Source organism: Silene latifolia, chromosome 9 (assembly GCF_048544455.1).
Source record: "Silene latifolia isolate original U9 population chromosome 9, ASM4854445v1, whole genome shotgun sequence".
In the NCBI taxonomy this organism is placed as follows: domain Eukaryota; kingdom Viridiplantae; phylum Streptophyta; class Magnoliopsida; order Caryophyllales; family Caryophyllaceae; genus Silene; species Silene latifolia.
The window spans coordinates 103,775,990-103,797,924 of record NC_133534.1 but is presented as its reverse complement, the minus strand read 5'-3'; the positions used below and the strand labels follow the sequence as shown (position 1 = coordinate 103,797,924).

General features: G+C 37.5%; 1 protein-coding gene across 1 annotated transcript; it reads right to left on the bottom strand.

The window, feature by feature from the left end:
• Positions 1-19,691: 19,691 nt before the first annotated feature.
• Positions 19,692-20,387, bottom strand: LOC141601434 (secreted RxLR effector protein 161-like). Its single transcript, XM_074421720.1, has one exon. The coding sequence runs from the start codon at positions 20,385-20,387 to the stop codon at positions 19,692-19,694; it is 696 nt and encodes a 231-aa protein (XP_074277821.1).
• Between the last annotated feature and the right edge of the window lie 1,548 nt (positions 20,388-21,935).

Here is a 21,935-nt window from a genome sequence, read left to right as displayed (position 1 = left end):
CTTGAACACTGAGTTTCCCTAGAACCACTACTATTCTCCGTCGCCATCGTCTTTGCAGTCGTCGTCGTCGTCGCCGTCGCCGCTGCCGTTGCCATCCCCATTGCCTCTGCCGTTGCCATCCCCGTCGCCGTCCCCTCCGTCATCGCCATACCTGAAGTAATAATAAACCCTACTCCTTCGTCTCATTAACTTAATATCTTTATTTTCTTAGTTGTGATATTATCCCCTAATTATCTTAGGTTTATTGTGTGTTAAACAACACCTATTATTTGAAGTATATTGTGTGTTAAACAACACCTGCTATGTCGACTTAATGCTTAAAGTTAGTAGTTTCTTAATTTCTGGTTTAGATATGGGTGGAAAGCGGAAAAGAAATTATGGGAAAAGGTCAAACAAAGAATATTCAGGTGATGAGAATAATTTGGAATCGGATACTGGGCGAAGGACCCATAGGGTTTCTCTAGAAGCAATAAAAAGAGTGATACCTAATAAACTTATATGGGATCCATTAACGGGGCTGCCGGATGGTGATTTTGCTGCAAATTTCGCGACTTGGATTGGTTATTGTGTAAGAGAGTATGTGCCTCTCGGTTTACCGCATATCAATCAGTTGAGTCAAGACAAGGAGGAAAAGCTATGGGGGAGAATAAAGGTATGTATATACAATAATAAATGCAGTGAGGTGAAATTATCTTAGTATTCGATATGTGATATTAGCCGAAACTAACCAAATATGCTCACCATATATGAAGGCAGCTTACACTGTCCCTCAAGAACATGATGGTTACCTTAAAAAAAAGATAGGGGATTCCTTCAGAGCATGGAAGTTAAAGGTTGCTCAGAACCACTTGTTCGACAAGAAGACCGGGCAGATAAACAAGAAACCACCAAAGAATAAGTATAAGTTTGTCACCAAAGAAGATTGGATTAACTTTATTGCTTATAGGCAGTCTGACAAGTTTAAAGTAATTTATCTGCGACTCATTGGGATCACTTTATTAGTAATCACTTAATAAGTAATGAAATATGCTTACGTTACTCGATACAATTCATTTTATGAAGACTATGAGTAGGCAGAATCAAGAGAACATTTCAAAGAAAGAGAGCGTCTTTCATGGCTCCAGAGGTGGTTATAGATTGATTAAGAAGAAGCTTGGAACTGTCAATCGTCCCGACGCTTGGGTGGCCGGTCACACTCCTAAGAATGGAAAGTTAGAAACTCCATATGATAAGGCCGTCAAAGAGAAAATTGTAAGTTTGAATAAATGTGTCACTCCTACCACTGGTGGTCGGTTATATAATTGTGAGTTTAAATAAAATTTAGTTGCATAATGGTTGCATGTGTATGTAGAGGATCTGTGTGAAGGAGGTACATGAAGGAAAATGGAAGCCTGAAGGACGCAATGACATTCTTGCTAGGGCAATCGGCAAAGCAGAGCATCTAGGTCGTGTGAGAGGGGTATCGACGCATGTTGGTATCACTAAGTATTTTGGGAAAAATACTCGAAGGACAATGAGTGGTGATGATAGGGTATATAAATACTATATTTTATTCAAAGATAATTTATATATATATATATATATATATATATATATATATATATATATATATATATATATATATATATATATATATATATATATATATATATATATATTCTGGAATTATACTAATTTTAATCATATTCATTTCTACTACACAGCTACAAACAATGGCCAGGTTGATACTCAGAATGGTGGAAACGGGGGATAAGCCATTTGAAGAAGAGTTGGTTATGGTTCGGCAAGTCATAAAGGAAGCAGGGGAGAAGAAGAAAAAAGCGGGCATGCGAAGTGAGAAAGACATGGCAAAGGATCAAGATGTGGGAGATGAAGAGGAAGCCATGAAGGCAGGGGAGAAGGACGTAGAGGTGGGAGCCGAAGAAACATTCTTATCATCTCCAATTCCGGGTTTTGACGAGGTATTAGCTACTACGACTAGTTTATAATTGATGTATATATACTAATTAATTAAATTTATTATTTAAAGTAGTGCATGTATATATACTAATTAATTAAAAATGTGAAGGTCGTTTGCAAGAAGCCTTGTGTTCTTTACTACCAAACCTCTACAGTGGCATCGGGCAGAATTGTTGTTGCTAGGGGAATTGAGGTTGAAGGCATTGCCCCCCGTGAGGGATGGAGGGAAGTGGAAGTGACCGAGTTATATCTGGAGAAGTATGGTATTCTAATAGTACCATGTAGTGATAATTGGCTTTTGCAAGATGTCGTGGGTTCTATTGTGCAATGGCCTGAAGAATTCATTACTGTTGACATCTCCGGGGTAGTTATGCTAAAGCGAACGCATTTTATATAATGAACGCCTTTAAATTTATTAGGGTAACCGTATCTAACATATTGTAAGTATTTGGATTTTTATATTTTTAGGAGTTACACGAAGCCATTATGGCTGAAATTAGGACTACTACGTCAACACCCAAAGTCACTGATTCGATTGCCTCTCCACCCAAAATTCAAGAGGTAGTGATAATTTGAAAAATAGATTGTGAGTTTTTCCTTTTTTTTTTGGCTATTTAAATTATATATGACGTCTCGTGTAATGTATATATTTTTTTCTAAATTGTAGATTGGGGTTGTAGGAATACCCAGCGTTGGTGTTCCTCTTAAAGCTAAATATCAGACCGATGATTATAAGCAAAAATTAAGTACTCCAGCGTTCGTAGCTTTGCACCAGCTGGCTGAAAGGAAGCTAGCTGTCGGGGAAGTACTCATGATTGACATCGAAGAGGATGTTATGGGTTTCGTTTTCATTATTTATATGGATGGGGAATCATTGTGTCAGTTTCTCGACCTTGACGAGTTAGATGCTATGCACATTGGAATTTGGATGAAGTAAGTTTTTTAATTAAAACTTGGTATATATTTGGTTTTACGAATAGTGATGTTTATTTAAATCATCAATGAAATAAACATTCTTCGTTCCATTTGACGTAATAGGTACCTATGTACACACATGGCTGAGAGGAACTATGTTTCCCATGACTACGGATTCGTGTCACTTGAATTGTTCTCTCATAAGTCCTTTGGATACACATACAAAGAGTACAACGAGAGAATTGTTGAACGGTTGATGACGCCTAAAAGCCTATGGTTTGCCCCATACAATGAGAATCGGTATGTATAGTAGTTTATTATAATGAATCACGATTCTATTCATTTATTAACACGCTTACATGCATGCAATGTATATGAACTAACAGTTCAATTTTCAATATTTCATAGCAAGCATTGGCTGCTAACGGCAATCAGTGTGCAAAAAGGCATAGTGTACTGGATTGACTCTTGCGGACATAGTCCCACTGAGAGATTTGTAAAGATGATGACTGGGTAAGTTTACAACCTTACATGATAATGTCAATTGTTATTGTATGAACTTTGAAGACTAGGATCCTTTTAATGTCCCATCAGTATTACTGAGCCAAATGTTAATTATAATTTCCTGTGTATATTTATGATTTAGTGTGTTTCAAACAATTGGAGCATCAAGTCCAACTTTTGTCACGATAAATGTAAGTGTATTCTTAATAATTACTCCTATCATTTAATTTATATTTATGCCAGAGGTTGATCTAATTTAGCTTATTTGTATGTGATTTATATAATAGTCTCATGTACAACAACCAGGCAGCAACGACTGCGCCTTTTTCTGTTGTCGGTCCATGTGGGAGATTATCACCCGAAATTATATCGACATACCCTCACCGGTTAGTGTGTTTTAATAACTATTTCAAACATAACTTGGGTTTAATTCTGTGTAATATTTCACTTATTCTGTCTATTTTGATTAAGTATATTTTGATTTGTAGTTCCCACCTACAATCAACAACAAAGACCCAACCTATTCGAAGGAAGACCTCGACGACATGAGAACTAAGTGGGCCACTTATTTTCTTTTATTACCCGAGTGTCAATAGTTCGCTCATTATGAATGTGTGTATATATTTTGTTTATAATATTTTGATGCTGGGTTGAATATGTTGATGCTAGGTTGAATATTTTGATGCTGGATTTTTAGTTTTGGTCACCCTGTTTATAATATTTTGATGTTGGATTGAATAGATCAATCTGTGTAATATTCTGATGTTGCAGGATTGAAATTTTGCAATGCGCAGCTGCTGAAAAGCTATTTTGCAGTAGCATTTCAAATGGAACTCATTCGCAAAAATTAGCATTTCAGAGTCTTTGAACCGCTAAAATATTTTTTTAAAAAAAATATTTATAAATTCGATCACGGTTAAAAATAAAACCGTGGTCAATAAATCTAATGAAAACGGTCGCATTTAAATAGAAACCGTTGACATATTCATTGTAACACCCCCATTTATTCAGAAGCCTTTAGCTAGACATCCCAAGTAAATGAGAGCGTTACCATCTCAGTTTTCCGAGGCAGTAGATAACAAAGTCCAACTCACCAAAGTACTTTAAATAAAACTTTAATGATTACATAAGTCTTACAATTTTAATCAACTAAAACTTAATATAAAAATAAATACAACTCGCAGCGGAAAATAAATAAGTAATATAACTATATATGTGATCTAGACTTCATCTACGGTTCCAAGTTTGGCTCTCATCTCAATGCTCCCAAGTCAGCTAATCTTTGGTACCTGTCAAATCTGCTCCCCATAAAACGGTTCACCGCAGGTGTTCACGAATACACAGTCAACTGCGAGGTTGAGTAGGAATAAATACTAACAACAAAAACATACGATAACAATCCAATTTCTCTTTTTTCATTGCACAACTCTCTGACAACATGCTCCTTCTTTTTTTACTTAATCGTTACACTAATCATCCCGCCAATCCCTGGCCGGGGCAGCCTCAACCCGAAGGTGAGTAAACACAAACTACATTACCAAAGGTAATGTCTGCCTCAACATATAGTTGAGTAATATCCACCAGATGGCCCGACCAATCTGGGCCCGCCTCGAGTAAATACGATAAAATATCGTCTGCCAGAATAAATCTGAAATACGTCACCCGAAGGCTCTTACACGACGTCTGCCAATATAACCTCAATAATAATCTACATCACCACGAAGGGATGTCTGCCAGAATTAAACGTAAAAAACCGATGCAATAACAGTAACTCCATCATAACTAATCCAACCAACATTTACAATATAATTCTCCCCTCCAACAATTTCAACGATATCAACCAACACAATTCTCATATGATCAATTCACTTTAATATAAATCATCCAACAAACATTATCGAGTAAAAGTTGAGTAGGATTTATCCCTACCTGATAAGCAAGCAATTCCAATAAAGCAGCTCAAGCAATCCAAATAATTAAAGCAATCTGAAGCCGCTTATAATTTCTTCACGAATCGATCTATCATAAATATTATACATTTTTCCATCAATTATTAATTATTACCTTTCATTATTAATTACTAATTTATAAATTATATTAATTAATCAAATTATTTATTATTATTATTATTATTATTATTATTATTATTATTATTATTATTATTATTATTATTATTATTATTATTATTATTATTATTATTATTATTATTAAAGGTCCACGTATTAAAGCACGATTCAAATATAACCCCGAGTCACCAAAGAAAAACCCACTTAAAACCCGTCACAACAACATCCAATACCCAAAACCCGCGTCCAAAATAAAAGTATAAACTTTACAAACACTTAGTCAAACACGGTATAACCCGTGTCTCACACACCACCCAAAACCCGTATCAAACGCCTTCCCACGGCCACCACAACCACCACCCGTCCTGACTACCTCCTCCCTACACCACCGTCCTCCCAAACACCCACTCAACACCCATCAAACAACCACCAGCAGCCCAAAAACCCGTGCCCTAACTGTAACACCCCCATACTCCTAGTGCCTTACCAGGACCACTTAGGTATGAAGACATTACCATCTCGGTTACCCGAGGCAATGATAATCAAACAACAATAAAGAAACAACGTTTATTATAAATGATTTAGCGAATAGTTACAATCCTCAAAACCAAACCAAAAGTACGATACATTATTTCAAAATGACTGTTCTAACTGAAATGTAAATAAACTAAAGGCTACAATGAAGACTCCTATCATCATGTCGTGGCATCCCAAATATCCCAAGACTCATCTTAATACCGCTCAATATCTGCTCACCATCCCCGAATGGATCACCGCAGTTTACAAAACAACAACCGGCCGCACTAATCACACAATTTATACATATATATCAACAATAAGATACACCGACACTTAATCACACACACACACAACCAACCAATTCCAATCGTCTCAATCACCGATCGTCCACCGGACCACCGCCAGATGGGGGACCGCAGCCGTACCCACCAAATCCCCGCTCCACATAGTGAGCGATAACCCTGTCCATTAATGTGCACATCCCTTCTGTGGCGGGTTCCACAGAAGGCGAAACTAGGGCGTGAAGCCACTCCCGCAAGTGACCCCACTCAGCCGAGGCCACGCCTCGCGAACCATCAACAACGATCACAACCACAATCACAATACAATTACTATATCAAACAACCAAACACAACACATCAACCAATATCCCATTATGGGACTAATACTGAGTAGGAAATCCTACCTGTAAGCACACAATCGACGGTCTCTCTCACTGAGTCAAAAAGCCTCTTCTATGAACCCTCCTCCTATCATATAACACATAGAGGCTACACATCACATACTATACATAAAAACCCCCAATCACTAAATTAGGGTTTAACCAAATCAAGGGAAAAACAATAAAAAGGGTACGTAGATCTTACCCTCGACGCAAGGAACTCAACGATACGAATAACGACAAGAACTGACCGTCTGAACTCCGGGAATTGCTAAGAATGCGATTAGGAAGATGAACTTGTTGCTTTCTCTCTTAAATAGGGTTTTAGGTTTTGTAAAAGTGATTTAAAACAATGACGACGATACTTAAATACCTTAATCGCATAATTAACAAAACCCGAGAAAACTCCCCGTAAAACCGGACACTCGATCGAGTACCCAAGGTACTCGATCGAGTACCCCCTTACTCGATCGAGTGCCCCAGCTACTCGATCGAGTACCCAACAGGTCAGAAACTATTTTATTTCGCAACTTGCCCCTACTCGACAGAGTAAGGGCTACTCGATAGAGTACCCCAAGACTTATAAATACGGAGTATTACAGTCTTCCCTCCTTAAAAGGAACTTCGTCCCCGAAGTTCAAACCACTACTCTAAAAACAACCATACTAACTCGACCAAGACACAACAACATAACTAAGAACTCAAAAACTCGACCAAACATAAAACATGAACTCTTAACACCCACTCCACCAACTATGTTTACTTCCTTAACATGACTCACGATATCGTATCCACCACATATATATCTCTCACGACACCAACTTCATACATAACCAACCACCATCCACTAACACTGCTAGCTCCATAATATCATCCACTATCAAATCCAAAATCAAGACACTCATAGACATCAAACGGAATGTTACATTCTACCACCCTTAAAAGGAACTTCGTCCTCGAAGTTTACTCAGACTCATAACATCATCCTCCAACTGTCAACATTATATAAAATATTCTCATACTCCGAAGCATCGCACTACTACAAGCAGGGCCATGGCCTTTTATAAGTATTATCCACAAAACAAATCCCTCCTTTACGCTACGCTAACACTCTACTTCCAATTATATTACAACATGCACCACCATGAAACTCTCTTTTATCGCCTCCTACTCCTCTTAAGATAAATGTTACGTCATCGTAACTCACTAATACTAAATCCTAGATATATCTTTTCATAATCCTCATCACCATCGCATGTCAAAGATAACCACCTATAATCTAAACACTCGCCATGCACCTACCCAAGGCTCACTTACTTAAACAACTCTCATACTTCACTTCTCTCGTCACACCACCTAACCTATACCACAAAATCCTTAATTTAACCCAAAACTTCACTTGTTCCCTATTATCGCAACATGACACACCTCTCTATATAAACTACATAAAACTCTTACCGCCAAAAGCATAACTCACGATCCACACTTGTTACGTACACTCACACTAGATCCTCAAGTTTCTTTCTTTTATTACCGCAAGCCTCATACATAAATTAACACGACACTAATTACTCAACGCCCAACACTCACTGTCTCAACAAAGGATTATGAACCACCTGCATATATCAGATCATTACCACACATGTTCTACGAATCACTTGCCATTACCATGTCCACTAAAGCCTTATCTAGAACAACATCAAAATTATCAGAACAACCTCTCACAACCGTGTCCCATCAACAATATCACTATACCATGACAACAAATAAAACATATACCACTCTATTTCATATCATATTCTACCCTCATTCCCAACTTAACCTGGTAAGAAACATCAATAACAAAACAACTGTCTATCTCGTACAAACCGAAACTCACAGAAGCAACATCAAACAAAACAACAATCTATGTATGATCGGTATGTACTTTCAAAACTCGAATCATAATCATCCCACCTACTCCACCACAACCGGTGACGGCATCACAACACCGCCACCAACAGCCACACCGCAGCGCGAAAATACCCGCATCACAAAGACTATGTACCGTGTCCGATCAACACCCGAGGCACAACAACCACATCGATAGTCATCACAATCGCATACAACTCCCATAAATACTGACTCGGAATAATTTCTCAGACAAGAAAAACTTACTCAAATCCACTTTACTAAATCATAACACAACATATTTTATGAATTCAACAGATAATTACCTCGTGAATATCATCCCCTTACCATATCACAGATTGACATGTACCATGAATACAGACAAGCATAACTAGTCATGCCAAAACAGTCAAATTATTACCTTTTTAAACATCATTCCATTACGTTCTCGTATCCAACATGTATTACGTAAAATTCGATAACAACTTTATAATTATCACACCATACCATTTTTTTTTTTTGTGAGGTCAGAACCTCACACAAACATTTATATATGACATAGACCCATAATCACATCCAACCAAATAATCCCGATCACGTAAGTTACCACTCAACAAAGGTTACCTGTCGCCCGAGTTTAACTCGCATGCCCCTCATCACATTCTTCCATTCGCATAACCCTCACCTTCTGCCACACTTAACTATACAGCTAACACTCACTAGGAGAAACCGCCTCCTAAGACTATGTCTTATACTTCCTCACAACCATACCTATCAATTCAATCTCTACAAAATCAGCCTCTTTAGAATTGCCATCTTTCCTATTTATCATTAACCTTAACCACTAGAGACAACTCCTCCACACAACTACCGTTCGTACATCAACTTCTTACACTCATCTCTAAACATCACCGTTTCTTCCCTATCTTTGGTTATCATCCCCAATAACGAGCATCAAATCCATCAACCAAAATTACCTCAACATAATTCCCAATACTATTCTTAATTGTATCATCATCTAACTCTCCACCAAAATCTCATATCCTGCAGATATTCTACCAACTTCTTACTTTCCTTAATTCCTCAAAACTCAAGACTAATCGTGTTATTCCGAAACTCCTATATAACCATTAATTCAATTCCTCATGATAGTATCATGCATCTTGACGATTCCTTACTTTTATATCACACAACTCCGGTGAACATTTTCTTAGTTTTACTCTTTTTTTTATTTTTTATTTTTTATTTTTTATTTTTTATTTTTTTTTACACTCGACTAAAACAATTAACCATTCAACTCCTTATTACTTCTTCCTAACTCTTTAGTGCTCCGATCACTTTCTCATTGCTCCACAATTCCAATCCCGTTATTTCTTATCGATATTATCTCACTCTTCCTTACCATAAAATGTTCTCTTATTATGCCATTAATCACCCTTGCCACTGATCCATAAAAATCAACGTTTAATGTTCAAACAATTACATCTCCCTTTTTACATCTCTAGAAATCAAAATTCTTTTATACCGTTAATTACCCAAGGAAATCACACATTAGTTTCGTCTCTCGATAACACAAATTTCCAAACTCAGTCACTATCTGCAAATCCACGTCGTGACATGTCCCATTAAGTTCGCTATAAACCACTCTTCTCAATTCCTCTAAAACGACCTTTCATTACATATATTCTTACTCAACACTATTTCTAACCATCTCCCTCCATAATTCATTATACATCTCAGGTTGCTACTATCCACATCCTTTCTTTCAATCTTTTCATTCTCACGTTCCTTAAACTTACATCATGCCTTGCCCACATTCACTTACATTTACATTACCCAACACACAATCATATCACTCATCTCGCCTCACAAAACCTGTTCTATATCTCAATTAAGCCATAACGATCTTCCTTTTCTTTTCTTTTTTTCTTTTTTTTTTTTTTTCCACTATCTATCACAACCACGTATAACTCATGTCCTCCCCATCGAACTCACACTCATCATAGGTGCCACTCTTTACACCATAAGGTTAGGTAACTTACGCTTCAGGACCAACACAACCGTAAAAACAAAGGCATAAAGAAGTAATATAACAGCTTTGAATTAAACATAATATGCAACGAATGTCAAAAGATAAGCATATGACCCAAAACAGGGGTCACTAGATCGAGTTCAGGCCACTCGATCGAGTAAGGGACTTACTCGATCGAGTAGGTGAAGATCAGAAGCACGTAAAACAAATTACCAGGGACACTCGATCGAGTAACTGACGTACTCGATCGAGTACCCCCCCTACTCGATCGAGTACCAAGGCTACTCGATCGAGTACCTACGCATTTCTCAGCACTGTCCAGTTTTCGTAAAACAGTCATAACTCACTCATTTCTTGGTCGTTTTGGGCGTGTGACCTATCGTTAGAATCGTAAAAGAGCAAGCTATCACCTCCAATTGGAATCACATTAAAATCATTTACGCATCTCAAGTTATAACAGTTTAAAGACAACTTTGTCAGAATCGGACGACATAACTATTTGATTTTTTTCTTCCAAACAACTTAAACAACAACCAAGTTAAACGAAAACAACCCAATACTCATGAAACCAGTAGCCCCAATCACATATTATTATTTTCGAAAACAAAGCAACAACATTCATCATGCACTACCCACATGCTTTTATTCTATAGCCTTTCGTAAGACAAATCATACTCATACATTACAAATCCTATTCCATGTTACTAATACATCAATATTACATATACACTTCGTCACCTAAACATATTCATAATCACAAAATTCGTATTCTCATGCTATTGCCACTCCATCTTTTCCAATCAATTCATCCATTTCAACCACATTCTTCATACAACATGTACATATGAACAATAGTAGGCATGTATATGAAATCATTATATAAAATTACACAAACAAAATTATGTATAATCATATCACATATGAACTACTCCCTTTTTCCACCACATTACTCATCATTCTCATGCACTTTTCTAATAATTCCAACCAACATTGTAAACCAACTATCATGCAACATGCTTTCAATCAACAACAGTTCTATATACTTCACCAACCTTTCATTCACAAACTCGATCTTCTACTCCAAACATCCAACAATTACAACATACATCATCACATTCACATACAAGCTAATAAGCAACACATACGACCTTGACATACTACCCCCATGTGACCGGTTCAAAATTGTAGGGCGAGTTTGCGACTTCAGGACGTCTCCCAAGCCTTTGCATTAGCTCCTACAACCTTTACCCCGGGTTCATTTTAATTGACTCCCTATGTTCATTAGGTTCGTTGGTTACAGGTTTCAGGATCGTCGCTCTGATACCATTTGTAACACCCCCATACTCCAAGTGCCTTACCAGGACCACTTAGGTATGAAGACATTACCATCTCGGTTACCCGAGGCAATGATAATCAAACAACAATAAAGAAACAACGTTTATTATAAATGATTTAGCGAATAGTTACAATCCTCAAAACCAAACCAAAAGTACGATACATTATTTCAAAATGACTGTTCTAACTGAAATGTAAATAAACTAAAGGCTACAAAAGGAAGACTCTATCATCATGTCGTGGCATCCCGGCTATCCCAAGATCATCTCAATACTGCTCAATATCTCGCTCACCATCCCCGAATGGATCGCCGCAGTTTACAAAACAACAACCGGGTCCGACTAATCACACAATTTATACATATATATCAACAATAAGATACACATGACCTTAATCACACACACACAACCAACCAATTCCAATCGTCTCAATCACCGATCGTCCACTGGACCACCGCCAAATGGGGGACCGCAGCCGTAGCCACCAAATCCCCGCTCCACATAGTGAGCGATAACCCTGTCCATTAATGTGCACATCCCTTCTGTGGCGGGTTCCACAGAAGGCAAAACTAGGGCGTGAAGCCACTCCCGCAAGTGACCCCACTCAGCCGAGGCCACGCCTCGCGAACCATCAACAACGATCACAACCACAATCACAATACAATTACTATATCAAACAACCAAACACAACACATCAACCAATATCCCATTATGGGACTAATACCGAGTAGAAATCCTACCCGTAAGCACACAATCGACGGTCTCTCTCATCACCGAGTCAAAAAGCCTCTTCTATGAACCCTCCTCCTATCATATAACACATAGAGGCTACACATCACATACTATACATAAAAACCCCCAATCACTAAATTAGGGTTTAACCAAATCAAGGGAAAAACAATAAAAAGGGTACGTAGATCTTACCCTCGACGCAAGGAACTCAACGATACGAATAACGACAAGAACTGACCGTCTGAACTCCGGGAATTGCTAAGAATGCGATTAGGAAGATGAACTTGTTGCTTTCTCTCTTAAATAGGGTTTTAGGTTTTGTAAAAGTGATTTAAAACAATGACGACGATACTTAAATACCTTAATCGCATAATTAACAAAACCCGAGAAAACTCCCCGTAAAACCGGACACTCGATCGAGTACCCAAGGTACTCGATCGAGTACCCCCTTACTCGATCGAGTGCCCCAACTACTCGATCGAGTACCCAACAGGTCAGAAACTATTTTATTTCGCAACTTGCCCCTACTCGACAGAGTAAGGGCTACTCGATAGAGTACCCCAAGACTTATAAATACGGAGTATTACACTAACTCCCTTCTCCACTCACCATTAACAACCAACCACCCACCTCCACCGCGTATAAAACCTACCACCACGACTAATACAGCCACTTCCACACCCAGAGGCAACCACCACAGCCACCCATGGTCCAAGGCGGTTCCAAAGGTACAATCCAACCTCACTATTGGTCAGAAACGCATACACGGTAACCGTCGTAAGACACCCACGACACTATCCCCTGTATTCCCCTGTTTTGCGAAATTCCGGCCAACCACCACGCTAACCACCACCCTAGATCAGACTACGACCACCAATATCACCGACCAACCCCCACGAACCCAGCCAACCCAGACTCGAGTCAAATAAGTCATGGGTAGGTGTATAAAACCGGTTTTATGCGAAAACAACAACCACCCTTTTCCCGCAACTCCGGCCAAGTAACCACCCAAGTCACCACCACTAAACATCCCTGACCACCCACGGTGGTCGACGCAACCTTAGGTTCCACCCTAACCTACACCCAGGTCAAGACGAGTCAATACGGGTTCAAAAATCATATAAAACGCATAAGCCAACCACCAACCAAAACCCCCTACAACCTCCCCTTTCCCGCCGGTCAAAGGTGGTCAACGGCGGGTCCGGTGATTCCCTGGTATCCCACGGTCACAACGGTACTTACGGCCTGATCTATGGTGGTCTAGTTCACAAGTTATAACAAAGCAAACATGTATACATGAGACGGTCTGAGAATATTACCTTGATGCGATAAAAGACGATAAATTCCTTGCTATTCCCCTTTCTATTCTCCCTCTCTCTCTTTATAAATTATTTTTCAGATTTGATGAATAATAAGGACCATTGTTTGAGGTTTCATCTATTTATATTGGTAGGCTAAGGTTATAAGGAACCAATTAGGAAATATAAAATATAATTATTATTATTATTAGTAATTATCCGATCCCGACAATTAATCAACCAATTTACGCAACATATATAGTCGACCCAAGCCCTATAGCACATGACCCAACTCCAATCCCGTTTTTCTTTATTTTTTTATTTATTTAATTAACGTCTCATAACAAATATTATTATTATAAATACAATTACTATTATTATTATATTATAATAATCATTCACTATTACCATATAAATGATCGTATATATTTATTACCCAATTACCATTCCGACCTATTACTCAATTATTCTATTATTTTATTATATCGTTCAGTCTTATTCACAATTATTAATTATAACTGTCATAATCAATTATTCGAATTACGTAAATTAGTTATATAAACTTCACTAAACTACGGGGTATTACAGTCTTCCCCCCTTAAAATGAACTTCGTCCCGAAGTTCGCCCACAACTACTACCACAACACTTATAACATCCTCATAACTAAGCACCATCCAACACAATTAAACATTTTACGATTATCAATCACATCAATCTTATCATAAGGTAACACAACACTAACTCAAAATATTCGTAGTATTACATTCCTTCCCCCTAAAAATAAACTTCGTCCTCGAAGTTCGGAATAACAGGAACAACCAAATCATTGTTGTAATGTCACAAAATAAGGAACACACCTTGTAATATAAGACAACTATTATCTCCAACACAACTCCAATTAATGATTAAATGAATTACAAAATCTCTGATTTACTTCTTAAATGGCAAAACCAATCATATAGGATATTCAAACTAATATTTATTTAAACCCAACTACTTTACTTAACTACCAACGAATACATTGCTAGACTAAATAATAATCTGTAACAAATTACGCATAATTGTTTAGTTAATCTTTTCTTAATAATGATATCTAACTTAAACATGGATGCAATTATTTTGAACGTCTATATAGGCTTAGGGCAACACATCCCGCATATCACTAGACATGGTAACCTACTTCACACAATTCAAAAATATCAAGAAACAAAATTTTCATTTATTCAAGACCAAGGAAACATGTCACCACTTCTAAAAATCATAAATAACTAATAACACAATTACTTCTTGAGAACCTCTACTTTTTAGAAAATACAACGAGTTAAAAATATATGAGAGAAAGAATCAAGTCAAAAACTCATATGGTTAATTTATAATGCATTTTACAAACTACTTGGTCGAAAAAGAGATTTCATAGCAACTTGTCAGAAACTTAGGTCAACTTTTAAAAATCACCATAAATTGTCAAAAATATAAATGACGATGTGGCTTATCAATTTGGAAACTTACATGAGTCTATTAAACAGTAGATTTGGAATTATAACAAATTATTATGTAGTTTTTAAATGGCAAATTTTACAAAAACATGGCGCGGAAACATCACTGTACAAGAATATTCTGACCACTGTCCACCAAAATATTTATTTCTCCTAAACCCTATATTATTTGAACATGAGACCAGTGGCATATGAAATCTAACTCACAAAGGTATTATACATAAAATTTCCTTACAAGTATAGTAAACAGAAAGTAAATGGCAGCCATAAAAAAATTAAGAGTAAAATTTCGAGAAATCAACCAAAATCACATTCTTCACAATTTCACGCAATTCCTTTACACTTCACATATTAATCATACCCACACCTCCCACATACATGCCAACATACTTCTCCATATCAACATGCTCATCACAATGCTTAAAAAGAAATCATCCGCAATCATTAACGAAAACAGTCATTCAATCAAGACAACAAATTCCTAAGGGAAATATACTATATTCATTTTAAATTATCCCACACTGAAATATCTCTCAAGGTACCCGGTTCAAAACTGAAAGGGCCAAGGTACGAATTAGGCGCGCTTTCTTAATGGTACTAAGAGGGGCTCCTAATAGTTTCTACCCGGGGTTCATTCTATTTAGACACATCCTAAGTTCATTATTATTCATTGGTTAGGCCTGAGGATCGTTTTGCTCTGATACCACTTTGTAACACCCTCATTTATTCAGAAGCCTTTAGCTAGACATCCCAAGTAAATGAGAGCGTTACCATCTCGGTTTTCCGAGGCAGTAGATAACAAAGTCCAACTCACCAAAGTACTTTAAATAAAACTTTAATGATTACATAAGTCTTACAATTTTAATCAACTAAAACTTAATATAAAAATAAATACAACTCGCAGCGGAAAATAAATAAGTGATATAACTATATATGTGATCTAGACTTCATCTACGGTTCCAAGTTTGGCTCTCATCTCAATGCTCCCAAGTCAGCTAATCTTTGGTACCTGTCAAATCTGCTCACCATAAAACGGTTCACCGCAAGTGTTCACAAATACACAGTCAACCGCGAGGTTGAGTAGGAATAAATACTAACAACAAAAACATACGATACCAATCCAATTTCTCTTTTTTCATTGCACAACTCCCTGACAACGTGCTCCTTCTTTTTTTACTTAATTGTTACACTAATCATCGCGTCAATCCCTGGCCGGGGCAACCTCAACCCGAAGGTGAGTAAACACAAACTACATTACCAAAGGTAATGTCTGCCTCAACATATAGTTGAACAATATCCATCAGATGGCCTGCAGACCAATCTGGGGCCTGCCTCGAGTAAATACGATAAAATATCGCCTCGCGAATAAATCAAATACGTCACCCGAAGGCTCTTACACGACGCCGCCAATATAACCTCAATAATAATCTACATCACCACGAAGGGATGTCTCCGCAATTAAATCAAAACCGATGCAATAACAGTAACTCCATCATAACTAATCCAACCAACATTTACAATATAATTCTCCCCTCCAACAATTTCAACGATATCAACCAACACAATTCTCATATGATCAATTCACTTTAATATAAATCATCCAACAAACATTATCGAGTAAAAGTTGAGTAGGATTTATCCCTACCTTACAAGAAAGCAATTCCAAGCAACTCAAGCAATCCAAATAATTAAAGCAATCCGAAGCCGCTTATAATTTCTTCACGAATCGATCTATCATAAATATTATAAATTTTTCCATCAATTATTAATTATTACCTTTCATTATTAATTACTAATTTATAAATTATATTAATTAATCAAATTAATTAATTATTATTATTATTATTAAAGGTCCACGTATTAAAGCCCGATTCAAATATAACCCCGAGTCACCAAAGAAAAACTCACTTAAAAACCGTCACAACAACATCCAATACCCAAATCCCGCGTCCAAAATAAAAGTATAAACTTTACAAACACTTAGTCAAACACGGTATAACCCGTGTCTCACACACCACCCAAAACCCGTATCAAACGCCTTCCCACGGCCACGACAACCACCACCCGTCCTGACTACCTCCTCCCTACACCACCGTCCTCCCAAACACCCATCAAACAACCACCAGCAGCCCAAAAACCCGTGCCCTAACTCCCTTCTCCACTCACCATTAACAACCAACCACCCGCCTCCACCGTGTATAAAACCTACCACCACGACTAATACAGCCAATCCCACACCTAGAGGCAACCACCACAGCCACCCTTGGTCCAAGGCGGTTCCAACGGTACAATCCAACCTCACTATTGGTCAGAAACGCATACACAGTAACTGTCGCAAGACACTCACGACACTATCCCCTGTGTTCCCCTGTTTTGCGAAATTCCGGCCAACCACCACGCTAACCACCACCCCAGACCAGACTACGACCACCAGTATCACCGACCAACCCCTAGGAACCCAACCAACCCAGACTCGAGTCAAATAAGTCACGGGTAGGTGTATAAATCCGGTTTTATGCGAAAACGACAATCACCCTTTTCCCGCAACTCCGGCCAAGTAACCACCCAAGTCACCGCCACTACACATCCCTGACCACCCACGGTGGTCGACGCAACCTTAGGTTCCACCCTAACCTACACCCAGGTCAAGACGAATCAATACGGGTTCAAAAATCATATAAAACGCATAAGCCAACCACCAACCAAAACCCCCTACAACCTCCCCTTTCCCGCCGGTCAAAGGTGGTCAACGGCGGGTCCGGTGATTCCCTGGTATCCCACGGTCACAACGGTACTTACGGCCTGATCTATGGTTGTCTAGTTCACAAGTTATAACAAAGCAAACATGTATACATGAGACGGTCTGAGAATATTACCTTGAGACGATAAAAGACGATAAATTCCTTGCTATTCCCCTTTCTATTCCCCCTCTCTCTTTTTATAAATTATTTTTCAGATTTGATGAATAATAAGGACTATTGTTTGAGGTTTCATCTATTTATATTGGTAGGCTAAGGTTATAAGGAACCAATTAGGAAATATAAAATATAATAATTATTATTATTAGTAATTATCCGATCCCGACAATTAATCAACCAATTTACGCAACATATATAGTCGACCCAAGCCCTATAGCACATGACCCAACTCCAATCCCGTCTTTCATTTTTTTTTTTTTTTTTAATTAACGTCTCATAACAAATATTATTATTATTATTATTATAAATACAATTACTATTATTATTATATTATAATAATCATTCACTATTACCATATAAATTATCGTATATATTTATTACCCAATTACCATTCCGACCCATTACTCAATTATTCTATTATTTTATTATATCATTCCGTCTTATTCACAATTATTAATTATAACTGTCTTATGTAAGATTAACTTTACGATTTCAATAATGAAATCAGTCCCAAGAACATATAGACTTGAATTAATTCAACCCTAATTCAATTATAAAGACGGAATAAAGGACTAACCTTGATCCATGTCTTACAGACGCAATCAATTCAATAATAAGAAGTATAGCAGATTGATTCTCCTCCTTAACCCTTTCCTTTTATGTTTCTTTGATGATGGAGGAAGAAACTGACTTTCCCTTTCACTTTCTTAATTGTGTACGTTGTTTTGTTTTTGTCAGGAAAATTGTTTCTATATATTGATTTCTGTACGTAGATCCTCTTATTTATATAATGGGCTACGTACCTTTTCGCAAAAACAAACCCGATCGTACCTTTTCGTGAAAGACGACTTATTAAGGTAAGGTAAGAGGGAATAATAATTCCCGGACTTTAATTACATTAATCGGGACCGATCCATCACGATACCGTCTTTTATATTAAAGTCTCGTAATAATAATGTTAACTTAACTTTTATTTAAACCCGAAACACATAGGCCATATGAATATTATTAATTATTCTAACATTCTCCCACTTGGCCTTTGTGTTGACTTAATGGTTTAATAACTATAATGTGCACTTTTATGTTAAAGTCACTAACTTTCATATCCTTAATCGAAATAGAATTAATTGGATCATGGCGGTCACACGTCATTTACTAATCGACATGATTCCTTCCATGTATCACAAATCAATTCCAAATCTAGGTAAAACTTTAATTTGAGAAGAACATTAATTCTCATAATTAGTCACATGTAATCTAATAACTGTAATGTATACATATACTATAATGATTAACATGTCTATTATAACAGAAACAATACTATAAGTGAATTCTAGATGTCATATTTATTACAAGCATATTAACTTTATAATAACAAGGCCTTTGATACAACACCCATGCGTTCTACATGGCCAATGAACGCCTTGGGTGGTAATCCCTTAGTTAATGGATCTGCCACCATTTTATCCGTTCTTATATGCTCAAATGACACTCTTTGCTTCTGTACCTCCTCTTTGACCGATAAGAACTTTAATTCCATGTGATTAGCACCATTGGAGTATTTATCGTTCTTAGAGAAGAAGACGGCTGCAGAATTGTCACAATAAATTCTCAGCGGCTTGGCAATACTATCGACGATCCCAAGTCCCGAGATAAAGTTTCGCAACCACAATGCATGAATAGTGGCCTCAAAGCATGCCACAAATTTGGCTTCCATAGTAGAAGTAGCAATGACAGACTGCTTTCCACTTTTCCATGATACTGCCCCTTCAGCTAAAATGAACAAGTAGCCAAATGTTGATTTTCTACTATCAACACATCCGACATAATCTGAATCTGAATAACCAATCACCTCAAGATGATCGGATCTCCTATAAGTAAGCATGAGCTCCTTAGTACCTTGTAAGTACCTAAGGACCTTCTTCGCAGCTTTCCAGTGGTCCATCCCGGGATTACTTTGGTACCGACCCAACATTCCAACAGCAAAGCTGATATCTGGTCGAGTACATGTCTGAACATAGTTCAAACTCCCAACCACAGATGCATAAGGAATTTTCTCCATTTCTTTTCGTTCCAATTCATTACGGGGATATTGCATTTAACTAAATTTGTCCCCTTTCTGTATAGGAACTATCCCTACAGAGCATTCATTCATTCTATATCTCTCTAAAACTTTGTCAATGTAAGCTTTCTGAGACAACCCTAACAATCCTTTTGATCTATCACGGAAAATTTCAATTCCGATCACATAGGATGCCTCACCCATATCTTTCATTTCAAAGTTCTTAGATAAATATTTCTTTACATCATGCAACATGCCTAGATCATTCGCAGCAAGTAAAATATCGTCAACATATAAGACTAAAATAACAAATCTGCTCCCACTGATCTTAATGTAGATACACCGATCGACGGTAATCTCTACAAACCCATATGACGTGATGGTATCATTAAACTTTAAATACCATTGTCTAGAAGCTTGTTTTAGTCCATATATCGACTTCCTCAGCCTACACACCTTATCTTCATTACCCGGGGATGCAAATCCCTCAGGTTGGTCCATATATACTTCTTCCTCAAGCTCACCGTTTAGAAAAGCGGTCTTTACATCCATTTGGTGAAGCTCTAGATCATAATGAGCTACCAAAGCCAAGACAATTCTTAAAGAATCTTTCTTTGACACCGGAGATAAAGTTTATTTATAGTCAATACCATCTTTCTGAGTAAAACCTTTGGCAACAAGTCGAGCCTTATACCTTTCAATGTTACCTTTTGAGTCCCTTTTGGTCTTATAGACCCATTTCGACCCAACGGCCTTAGAACCCTCAGGTAACACTACTAAGTCCCATACTTTGTTGTCATCCATAGATTTCATCTCCTCTTTCATGGCAATTAACCACTTTTCAGAATTATCACTTTCCATGGCCTTACGGAATGAGACGGGATCCTCACTAATGCTCAAGTCACATTCAATATTATATGTCTCGTAGTCATCTGGGATGGCTGATCTTCTTTCTCTTATAGATCGCCTTAATTGTTCCTCTGGAACATTGACTACCCTTCTTCGCCTTACAGGTTGCCTTGACTGTTCACGTGACATATTATTCTCCCCTTGAATTGTGACTTGATCATCATTGTTATTGTCATTTTGTGGGTCTTGCACTTCATTTCGTTGTTGTCCTATTATGTCATTTGACTGTGACGACACGATTGGTACAACAATTTCACGTGCAACTTCAGGAGAGGAAAATTCAACCTGAATTTCTTTAATGTCCACTTTTCGTGGTTCAATGCTCCCACTAGTTTGACCGTTCTCAATGAATCTAGCATTTCCAGTCTCTACTATTCTCGTACTATGATTAGGACAGTAAAATCTATACCCCTTTGACTTTTCAGGATAGCCAATGAAATAACCACTGACTGTCCTAGGATCTAGCTTCTTTTCATTTGGGTTATACAACCTTACTTCAGCTGGGCAACCCCAAACTCGAAGATGTCTTAAACTCGGTTTCCTTCCCGTCCACAGTTCATAAGGAGTCTTAGGAACTGCTTTACTAGGAACGCGGTTTAAAACATAGGTTGCTGTCTTTAATGCATAAATCTATAGTGA

Coding starts and splice junctions, on each gene's coding strand:
- LOC141601434 (XM_074421720.1), bottom strand. CDS start 20,387: ATGGAGAAAATTCCTTATGCATCTGTGGTTGGGAGTTTGAACTATGTT.